This window comes from Tupaia chinensis, unplaced genomic scaffold (genome assembly GCF_000334495.1).
Source record: "Tupaia chinensis unplaced genomic scaffold, TupChi_1.0 Scaffold000037_18, whole genome shotgun sequence".
NCBI lineage: Eukaryota > Metazoa > Chordata > Mammalia > Scandentia > Tupaiidae > Tupaia > Tupaia belangeri.
Genome location: NW_006159476.1, coordinates 1,802,759 through 1,813,707, shown reverse-complemented (window position 1 = coordinate 1,813,707; position 10,949 = coordinate 1,802,759). Strand labels below are relative to the sequence as shown.

General features: G+C 50.8%; 1 protein-coding gene across 4 annotated transcripts; it reads left to right on the top strand.

Annotated features, from left to right (window-relative positions):
- The first annotated feature begins 12 nt into the window (after positions 1 to 12).
- On the top strand, positions 13 to 10,440 carry ACTMAP (actin maturation protease). Of its 4 annotated transcripts, XM_006140474.3 has the most exons (7): positions 13 to 76; positions 170 to 1,102; positions 6,789 to 6,857; positions 7,336 to 7,460; positions 7,813 to 7,942; positions 8,034 to 8,104; positions 9,539 to 10,440. In XM_006140474.3, the coding sequence occupies exons 2-7, from the start codon at positions 789 to 791 to the stop codon at positions 9,874 to 9,876; spliced, it is 1,047 nt and encodes a 348-aa protein (XP_006140536.1). In that variant the 5' UTR covers positions 13 to 76; positions 170 to 788; the 3' UTR covers positions 9,877 to 10,440. The 4 variants fall into 4 exon arrangements, with proteins under 4 accessions (XP_006140536.1, XP_006140537.1, XP_027627774.1 ...); XM_006140473.3 differs by having other exon boundaries at positions 21 to 1,102; XM_006140475.3 differs by lacking the exons at positions 7,813 to 7,942; positions 8,034 to 8,104 and having other exon boundaries at positions 17 to 1,102.
- Positions 10,441 to 10,949: the final 509 nt, after the last annotated feature.

Sequence of the window (10,949 nt, the reverse complement as noted above, 5' to 3'; positions counted from 1 at the left end):
AGGCAGTACTTGGAAGCCCGGCCGCCTCGCGTTCCTCTCACGTGACCGCGAAAAGGGGCCGGCGCTCTGGAGAATGGTACCACGTGAGAGGGGAAAGGCGCTGAGTCAGGGCGCCATTTTGCGGCACAGGGCGGTGCGTTTTAGTTTTAACTCTTCTCTATTCCTACAGTGCCGCGACTCCCATCGCTCTCCGGTCGCTGAGCCTTCTTCATCCCAGACTTTTCCGTTGCGCTCAGATTCCAGGACTTTCTCCACAACTAGGCCACTTTTCCTGCCAGTTGTCCTTTTTGACCTCTTGACCTCTGACTCGAAAGGTCAGCTCAAGGATTCTGAACCTCCGGGTTGGGGTGTGGGAGAGGACGGAGCCTGACTGTACTCAGTTTTTAACCCTGGACCCCAAAGTTCATCCTTTGGACACTTCACTCCAGGTCTGAGACTGCATATCCCGAAATTGACCCATGTGTTTACAAGTGTAGCCCTAGACAAAGTTAACTCCTGCTAGGTTGCCTTCCCTGAACCTCCCAAAGCAACCTAACCTGCCCCAGACTCGTCCGGATACGAGGACTCAATCTTGTTAGCCCTCAGGTCCCTCATGACTTGAGTCAGCACCAATCCCTTAGTTTCATATTTTTAAATGTTATCCCTTGTTCTTTAAAACCTACCATTCAGTCTCCAAATTCTGCAACTCAATTCTGAAACCTTTAAGTCTTCACCCTGACACCAACCTCTTTTAAAGGATTCTTTATTCTCACATTCTCAACCCGTCAGCCCCTCCTATAAACTCCAAAATGACTTCTTGCTCTCCTACCCTAGAACCCCCAAGCCCTTCAAGAATCCCTGCACACCATGTGCCCATCATCCCACCTCCGCCCCTACCCCCAGGGCCCCAGGACTTAGCTTTTTCACCACCTCTCGGGAGTCTTCAGGCTCCTATTCCCCCACCACCCCCACTGCCTCCTTCACCTCCTGCCATGGGGACTGCACCCCCTCATGTTTTTGGCCTGGAGAAGAGCCAGCTCTTGAAGGAGGCCTTGGAGAAGGCTGGCCCAGTCCCCAAGGGCAGAGAAGATGTGAAGAGGCTCCTGAAGCTGCGCAAGGACCGGTACGTTCTCCATTTGTCACCGCACACACCCAGGGTTTCCCCAGCCACCTGTCCTCAGATCACTGTAGCCTTCTCTTTCTACAGTTTCCCATTTTCTCTAGGACACACAGCCTGCTGGGCCAGTCCTCTACTGAGACCCCTTCAGTGGTGGCATGCCTCTAGCAGTGAAGACAGTTGCCCTTATAAGTGCTTAGTCTAGTCAGTGAGGCAGATCCCTGTCCCACCAGACTTCAACAGCTCAGAGTGGTTGAGACTGTAACGATGGAGCCCACCCAGGTGTTTGGTCTAGGCTAGGGAGGCAGTGGAGACTTCTTAAGAGAAGAGGAACCCTGAGTGCTATTGAGCAGGTCATGCAAGGGATATGTGATGAGAGTAAACTTGTGCAGAGGCTCAGAGTGAAATAGGACACATTCTTCTCATCAAGGTAGTTGCAGATATTTATTGTGATGGGATATAGCAGAAATGGGACAGCAAAGTAGACAAGAACTAACTTACAAAGACATGGTGGGCCCCATGAAGGGAGTCAGACTGTCCCAAGGGCAGTGGGGCGCCATAGAAAGTCTTTGCACAGGGAGGGAGGCTACCTGTAGGGAGTGGAGGTCATGAGACTGGAATCTGGGAGCCCAGGAAGTTAATGAGAACACAAAGACCTGGCCAGGAGGAGAGGGGAAGAAGGGCTATATCTGGCAAGGACCATGGGCCTGTTTTAATGGTTTCCAGGTTGCAGGGAAGAGGAAAAAATGACTTGTCCAGACTCATGATGAAACTCCAGCTCTCCAGATATGTGGTGGGTTTTTTTGTTTATTTGGTTGGTTTTTGGAAAGACTTTTGCTATAGGGCACATGTGCTTGCCAGAGAGAAACAAAGACAGAAAGTGAAACATCACCAGCCATGGGGGATGACCATGCTGCAATTCCTTCTGCTCCATTCTCAGGATTTGGGGCACGCATGCACACATGCCCAGTTTTAAACCACCAGGTCCAGGACTCAAACGATGATCAACTATGTGATAGTCCAGGGCCGTAACCATTATGCCATCTGCTGGTCCCCATGTTGATTTATTTTTAATTTTTGCCCTAGGATTTATGCACTCACCAGAAACGGGGGAAAATGAGTAAGCATGCAGATCCTCTGGGGAGATGGCCAGACTAGTCCCTTCTCCTTTCTTTTGGGATTTTGAGCACACGTGCCCAGTGTGTTTTTCTTGCCTTTTTTTTTTTTTAAGAGAGTTTTGCTATAGTGTTGGCCAAAGAGATAAAGACAGAGAGACAGAAAGCAAGCAGTCAACCCCCCTGGGGGGGGTGGCCACACCCAATCCCTTCTTTTTCATTTTCCTTTTGGAATTTTGGGAATGCACTCACATGGGCTGGGCAAGAGATTTTTTAAGCTGTCAGGTCTGGAACTTGAACCGCAGTCAACTATGTGGGAGTCCAGCAACGTGACCATCGGCCAGTCCCCAGTGTGTTGCTCAAGCTACCAGGTTCAGGACTCAAACCACAGTCGGCCATGTGGGACCCAGCTGCCTTAACCTCCACACCATCTGCTAGCTTCCAGATTCGTTTATAATCTTCCCTAAATGTGCAACTACAATAAGCCAAATTTGATGTAGATAATAACTGCTTGTTATTACAGACCTGACATATGTCACGTAGTGTTCTAAGTAATTTTTTTGTGAGAGAGTTTTGCTGTAGAGCGCATGCACTCACCAGAAAGGCAGAGACAGACAGAGAGCGAGAAATCATCCCCCAGAGGAGATGGCCATGCCACAATCCTCCTCCATTCTACTCTTGGAACTTTGGACACCCCCCCCCCCATTCCCCCAGCGAGAGTTTCAAACCTCTGGGGTGACTCAAACCATAGTCAACTATGTGGAAATCCAGCAACATAACCATTATACCATCTGCTGGACTCCTTAGTAGTAATTCTTTTTTGTTTTATTGTCAGAGGGTGCATGTGTTTGCAAAAGGGAGAGCGAAAAGGCACCCTCAATGGGGCATGGTCATACCACAATCCCTTCTTCATATTTCTCTCTGTGAGGATTTTGGACATACATGCAAACATGCCTGTCCCGTTTTTCCAACTTCTGGAGCTGGGATTCACACTGCAGTTGGTCATGTTGGATCTGGCTCCCAGTACATAACACTAACCACTGTACTTGGGACTGGCCTTACTATAAATATTTTTAAGTATGTATCTTTAAAGCAACCCCAAGAAGAGACAATTATTGTCTCTTTTTCTTTTTTGGTTTACCATAGGGCACGTGTGTGCATGAGAGAGAGAGAAAGAGAAAATGAGAAATCACCCCCTGGGGAGATGGCCATCCCACAATCATTCTACATTCTGCTCTCAGGATTTTAGGAATGCGGGTACGTGTTCCCCATGTGATTTTCAAGCTGTGGGGTCTGGGACTCAAACTATGCAATCAGCCATGTGGGATCCAGCCTCAGTAATGTCCATGCCACCTACTGGCCCTTTTTTTTGGGGGGGGGGGTTGCTATGGGGCACATGCGCTCCCCAGAAAGAGACAGACAGACAGAAAGCAAGAAATCACCCCTCAGGGGGAATGGCCATGCCGCAGTCCTTTCTCCTCCATTCTCCTCTGGGGATCTTAGGCACACACGTACATGCACCCAGAGTGAGTTTAAACCACCAGGTCCGGGACTCGAACCGCAGTCAACTACATGGGAGTCCAGTGACATACCCACTATGCCAACCGCCAGTCCCACTTTTTTTTAAGTTTAATTATTTTATCCATGATGCATGTGAGAGAGAAGGAAGCACCATTTACAGGATCTGATGATGCCATGATCCCCTTCCTCTCATTCATCAGGATCTTGGGCACTGACATACATACCAGATGTATTTTCAGTCCAGGCCTGGGATCTGAACCCATGATTGACCATGTGGCTTTCTTTTCTGCAGTCCAGTATGCTATGGACTGTGCCACTTAGACTGGGCTTCTTGTTCCATTTTCCAGATGAGAAGACTTGATAGGGGTGAATTCCCTTGGCCACAGTACAAAGAGGAGTCCTGTTTGCACTGGGGCAACACAACTCCATACTTTTTTTTTTTTTTTAAAAAGAATTGTTTATTTATTTATTAACCGTGGTCAGCCATGTGGGAGTCCAGTGCTTTAACTACTACGCCATCTGCTGGCCCCAACATCTCCCTGCTTTTAACCTCTGTGCTGTGGTCTCATCTGAGTCAGGAGGATCCTTCAACTGTAAGCCAGGAGCTCTGGTTTTCCCTTGCCCTCTCATTGGCCTTGGAATAGGAACACTCAGCACCTTGCCCAACCAGTCTTGGATCCCGAGGGACTAGGATCACCAGAACTGTCTACATGTCAACCCCAGGAGGCTGAAGGACAGGCCTGCAGGGTGTATTGTCAGGGTGTATTGAGCAGTTACTTGGTTTTCTTCTGTAGTCAGAGATTTTCAACCTATTTAACAGCCTGAGAAACAGACTTGAGGAAGAAAGATTACAGGAAGGGTTTGAGTGCAGGCATTTCTCAAATTTCCTAAAATCTTTCAATTAGTTAGAAAGTTTGTACTTTCCAGCCTTCAATAACAGAAAGGGTAGGGAGCATGCAGGTAGGAGGAAGATTCCACCCCTCCCTAACACTACCAGGTGAGGAAACTGAGGCCCAGGGAGGGGAAGTGCCTCATCAGGGAGGAAGAGATCAGTACTCCCCCAGCGAGAGTTTCAAGCCTCTGGGTCCAGGACTCAAACCATAGTCAACTATGTGGAAATCCAGCAACATAACCATTATACCATCTGCTGGACTCCTTAGTAATTCTTTTTTGTTTTATTGTCAGAGGGTGCATGTGTTTGCAAAAGGGAGAGCGAAAAGGCACCCTCAATGGGGCATGGTCATACCACAATCCCTTCTTCATATTTCTCTCTGTGAGGATTTTGGACATACATGCAAACATGCCTGTCCCGTTTTTCCAACTTCTGGAGCTGGGATTCACACTGCAGTTGGTCATGTTGGATCTGGCTCCCAGTACATAACACTAACCACTGTACTTGGGACTGGCCTTACTATAAATATTTTTAAGTATGTATCTTTAAAGCAACCCCAAGAAGAGACAATTATTGTCTCTTTTTCTTTTTTGGTTTACCATAGGGCACGTGTGTGCATGAGAGAGAGAGAAAGAGAAAATGAGAAATCACCCCCTGGGGAGATGGCCATCCCACAATCATTCTACATTCTGCTCTCAGGATTTTAGGAATGCGGGTACGTGTTCCCCATGTGATTTTCAAGCTGTGGGGTCTGGGACTCAAACTATGCAATCAGCCATGTGGGATCCAGCCTCAGTAATGTCCATGCCACCTACTGGCCCTTTTTTTTGGGGGGGGGGTTGCTATGGGGCACATGCGCTCACCAGAAAGAGACAGACAGACAGAAAGCAAGAAATCACACCCCTCGGGGAATGGCCATGCCGCAGTCCTTTCTCCTCCATTCTCCTCTGGGGATCTTAGGCACACACGTACATGCACCCAGAGTGAGTTTAAACCACCAGGTCCGGGACTCGAACCGCAGTCAACTACATGGGAGTCCAGTGACATACCCACTATGCCAACCGCCAGTCCCACTTTTTTTTAAGTTTAATTATTTTATCCATGATGCATGTGAGAGAGAAGGAAGCACCATTTACAGGATCTGATGATGCCATGATCCCCTTCCTCTCATTCATCAGGATCTTGGGCACTGACATACATACCAGATGTATTTTCAGTCCAGGCCTGGGATCTGAACCCATGATTGACCATGTGGCTTTCTTTTCTGCAGTCCAGTATGCTATGGACTGTGCCACTTAGACTGGGCTTCTTGTTCCATTTTCCAGATGAGAAGACTTGATAGGGGTGAATTCCCTTGGCCACAGTACAAAGAGGAGTCCTGTTTGCACTGGGGCAACACAACTCCATACTTTTTTTTTTTTTTTAAAAGAATTGTTTATTTATTTATTAACCGTGGTCAGCCATGTGGGAGTCCAGTGCTTTAACTACTACGCCATCTGCTGGCCCCAACATCTCCCTGCTTTTAACCTCTGTGCTGTGGTCTCATCTGAGTCAGGAGGATCCTTCAACTGTAAGCCAGGAGCTCTGGTTTTCCCTTGCCCTCTCATTGGCCTTGGAATAGGAACACTCAGCACCTTGCCCAACCAGTCTTGGATCCCGAGGGACTAGGATCACCAGAACTGTCTACATGTCAACCCCAGGAGGCTGAAGGACAGGCCTGCAGGGTGTATTGTCAGGGTGTATTGAGCAGTTACTTGGTTTTCTTCTGTAGTCAGAGATTTTCAACCTATTTAACAGCCTGAGAAACAGACTTGAGGAAGAAAGATTACAGGAAGGGTTTGAGTGCAGGCATTTCTCAAATTTCCTAAAATCTTTCAATTAGTTAGAAAGTTTGTACTTTCCAGCCTTCAATAACAGAAAGGGTAGGGAGCATGCAGGTAGGAGGAAGATTCCACCCCTCCCTAACACTACCAGGTGAGGAAACTGAGGCCCAGGGAGGGGAAGTGCCTCATCAGGGAGGAAGAGATCAGTACTGGCCAGAAGCAATCCTGTTGGCCTTAGGACAGCCAGGCGTGTGTTCCCTTCACCATCCCTGGACACCCCAGCTCCAGCCTATCCTCTCTCAGAGCTGATTCTCTGTGATCCCAGTGTGGCTCTACTTCAGGTTCCGAAGTGACTTGTGTTGGATCCTCTTCTGTGCAGACCTGCCATCCCTCATCCAAGAAGGCCCTCAGTATGTACTCTCATGCGGGACCCCTCCCTTGTCTTACTTATTCTGTCCTTGCCAGGTTTGGGGAAATGTGGGGAGTGGGTTGATCCCAGCCAAACTGAGGTTTGTGGGGTGGGAGAAGGGAGGGAGGGAAAGGGGAGCCTTCCACTTCAGGGTCCCAGGTGCGTGTGTGGTAAACAGAATTGGAGTACTTGAGCAATTGAATTAGAATGAGTGAGTGAATTCCATGAGTTAACAGGTGAACCTGGTCTGTCTGTAACTCCGCTTTGGCCTCTACTCCCAGGAATCCCAGATGGCCTCTCCGCTTACCCTCTACCCTCTGGCCCTGGCTTCAGGCCTTGGCCATCCTCTGCCATGAAGGGAAAGTCTCCCTACCTGACCTGAGAGAGAGGAGGGTGGCTTCCTTACTCCAGTTTACAGGGTGGAAGGAGCCTAACAAAATCCTGACTTAGGGGTTGAGGGACTGGACCTGTCTCCCCAGATGCGGACTCGTGGCCTTGTGGATGGCAGGCACTCTTCTGTCACCCCCTAGTGGCATCCCGTTGGAGAGACTTGTGCAGGTGGCCACCGAGAGGGGCTACACAGCCCAGGGAGAGATGTTCTCTGGTGAGTTGGTGGGTGCTGTTGGAGAGACTGGGTGGGGTACTGCAGGCATATGAGGGGTCTCGTTCCATTCACTCATCAGGCCCTCCTCCCTGCCATAGAGCACAGTGGTTCTTGGTGGAGCCTGGAGCCAGGTTGGAACCCTGGGTTCCCAGCCAACTCTGCCACCTCCTCACTGTGCGCTGTGGCCTTGGACAAGCAGCTGACCTTTGTGGCTCACTTTCTGCATTTGTGCCAAGGGGTTGATGGCCATGGTGAGGGGCAGTGGCAGTCTATGGCAAGCCCTTAGCACAGTGCCAGGACCACAGCTACCACCCCTCTCCCCACCATTTCCCCATGTTTTCTCACCTTGCAGTGGCCGACATGGGCAGGCTGGCCCAGGAGACGCTGGACTGCCAGACTGAGCTGCTTTGTGGAGGCCTAGGTGGTCCCAACAGAGACCTTGTTTTGCAGCACCTTGTCACTGGACATCCCTTGCTCATCCCGTATCCCAGGGCCTGGGAGGGAGCAGGGTCAGGATGGCAGAGGGTGGGTCCCAGGGTCAGGCAACAGCTTTGGCCTTAACACCAGCACCAGCTACGACGAGGACTTCAACCACGAGCCATGTCAGAGGAAGGGCCACAAGGCCCACTGGGCAGTGAGCGCAGGTGGGTCCCTCCTCCTTTGCACCTGTACCCCTCACCCTGGGTCTCCCCCACCCCCATAGCCCTCTCACATTCCCGCCCTGGCAATAGTGCCTCCCAGGTAGGCCATGCTGTCTCAGGGCAGGGGCAGAGCTGGGCCATCCCTGTCTGCACAGGGTGCTTAGTGGGCCCTGGTAGGAAGCTGGCACCTCTGGTGTCAGCCAGTTGGGGTCTCTTCAAGCAGAAACTAAAAAGCACAGACTTCAGGATCAGATAGTCTGGACTCCAGACCTGCCCTAGCCACTGCCAGGCTGTGACTCTGAGCACATTTCTTCACTTTTCTTGGCCTCTGTTTCCAAATCTAGTAATTGGGGGTAACATTAACACCCACCTTGTTGGGCTGCCTCATAGGGAAGACACGTGAAGCTCTTAGAAGAGTGATACCATGTGGTCATCGTTCCAGTAGCTAGAGAGAAGGCTGGATTTGCACATGTTGGAAGGCCTGGATTAAGGCTTCTCTGGCTTTTTCATGGCTGCATGTCCTCAAGGACCCTCTCTCTGCACATCTCTCTCCTGGGCAGCTAGAGATGACTACATGACAGTGTGATGGTGTTTGCTCCATCTAGTGCCACCTCTCCCCCTCCCGTGTGCTGATAGGCCACGGGAGGCAGGACTTTAAAATGCCTGAAGGACCAGCAATGATGGCACATGCTGTTAAGGCTTCTCCACCAGCCAGGATCAGAGGGGAGGTCTGGGTTCAATTCTCAGGCCAGCCTAAAGGCCAGGAGTGCTGTGCACCTATAATCCGGCAACACAAGGAGACTGAGGCAGGAGGAACACAAGCTCGAGGCTCACCTGAGCATAGAGTGAGGCCCTGTCTAAAAAAGCACCAGGGGGAACCAGCAATTAGTGTAATGGCTATGTTGCTGGACTCCCACGTACTCAACTGCGGTTCGCGTCCCGGACCGGTGGCTTAAAACTCACGCCGGCCACGTGTGTGTGCGTGCCCAAGATCCCAAGAGGAGAATAGAGGAAAAGGGATTGCGGCATGACCATCCCCCCTGGGGGTGATTTCTCGCTTTCTGTCTGTCTGTCTGTCTGTGTCTGTCTTGCGAGCGCACGTGCCCTATAGCAAAAACCTCTCTCAAAATAAATAAATAAATAAATAAGCACCAGGCCTGGTGGTACATACCCACAGTCTGAGCAGGGAGGCTGAGGCAGAAGGACCACCACAGCAGGCCTTTGTCTGAAGAAAATGTGCCTGCAACTTTGGAGCCCAATGGCCTGGGTCCAGAGCCCATCCTTCGCTGCTGTGTGCCCACTGCCCTGCTTACTTCTCTGAAATGCGGAGGTCAAGGCAGCACCTTCCCTGAAAGTTGTGTTTGTTGGGGGATTCAGTGAGTCGTACACTGTGGTGTCTCAGTCTGCTGCCACTCACCACCTCCTCCTCTCCTTCAGGGGTCCTGTTGGGTGTGCAGAGTGTGCCAAGCCTCGGCTATACAGAAGACCCCGAGCTGCCAGGCCTGTTCCACCCGGTGCCCGGCATACCCTGCCAGCCACCATTGCTGCCAGAGGAAGGCTCACCAGGTGCTGTCTACCTTCTCTCCAAGCAGGGCAAGAGTTGGCACTATCAGCTATGGGACTACAACCAAGTCCGGGACAGCAACCTGCAGCTGACAGACTTCTCACCCTCACGGGCCACCGATGGCCGGGCATATGTAGTGCCTGCAGGCGGGGTGCAGGCTGGCCTCTGTGGCCAGGCCTTGCTTCTCAGACCACGGGTCTCCAGCCACTAGTTGGGGCCACAGCCTGGCTCTGTCACCATTTGAAAAGCTCCACCTGTGGGCCAGCACATAGATTTGGGCTGAATCTCTGAGAGCCCCCAGCTTGGAGATCTTTCATCAGGGTCCCCCCCCCATTCCATCTCACTCCTGGGCCTTGTCCCCCACTCACCAGTCCCAAGCCCATCCTTCCAGTACTGACCACTGACTGGCCCCTTCCTCCAGGGAGAGAGTGCCAATCTCTCAGACTCCATGTCCCATCCTTCCCACCTGGATGTCACTTGTTTCCCACTGGGAACTGCCTCTTCACTGTCACCTCACATCATCTGCCAAAGCCTCCTGCCTAGGCCCTCTGCTGCCCCACAGCCTGCCACAAGATGGGACTAAATCTCCCTGCCTCACAAACTTCTCCCTAGGCCAGGCCACTCTCCCTGCCTGCCAATCAGCTATGTCAGCCTTTCAGCCCCCAGCCCTCTGCTGAAGATCTTCCCAACTTCTCCATCTTGGCTCAGGAATCACTTTCCCAAGGAAGAGTTACCCATTCCCAGGCTAGGTACCTCCCCCACTTTAAGTTTTTTTTTTTTTTTTTACTGCCAAAGGGCACCTGTGCTGAGAGAAAAGCCCCTAATATGACATGGTCATACCATAGTCATTTCTCCTCAGTATCCCATCCTGTCAGTATTTGGGGCATATAAATCTATCCCATATATTTTTAGTCTGCTAGGATTTGAACCACAGTTGGTCATACAATATCTAGCTCTCTATGCAGTGTGTAACCGCTGTGCTATGGGGCTTGCCCAAGTTGTAAATATATTTTTTAAAAAGTTTATTTTTTCCATGAGAGAGAGAAAGAGACAGCACCCACAACAGGGTCTTGGTGCTGTGATCCTCGTCCAGACTCGCCCAGCCAAGATCATAGGCACATACGTGCTTGGTGTACATAGGGAGCCCTGGGGACCCACATCCAGAACCTTTCCATGCACAGTGTTGCATTACAACTGCTGGTCCTTTTTTTTGTTAATTTTGCCAGAGGACAGGTATACTCACAGGAAAGGGAAAATGAGAAAGTACCCACCAGGGGACTGCCC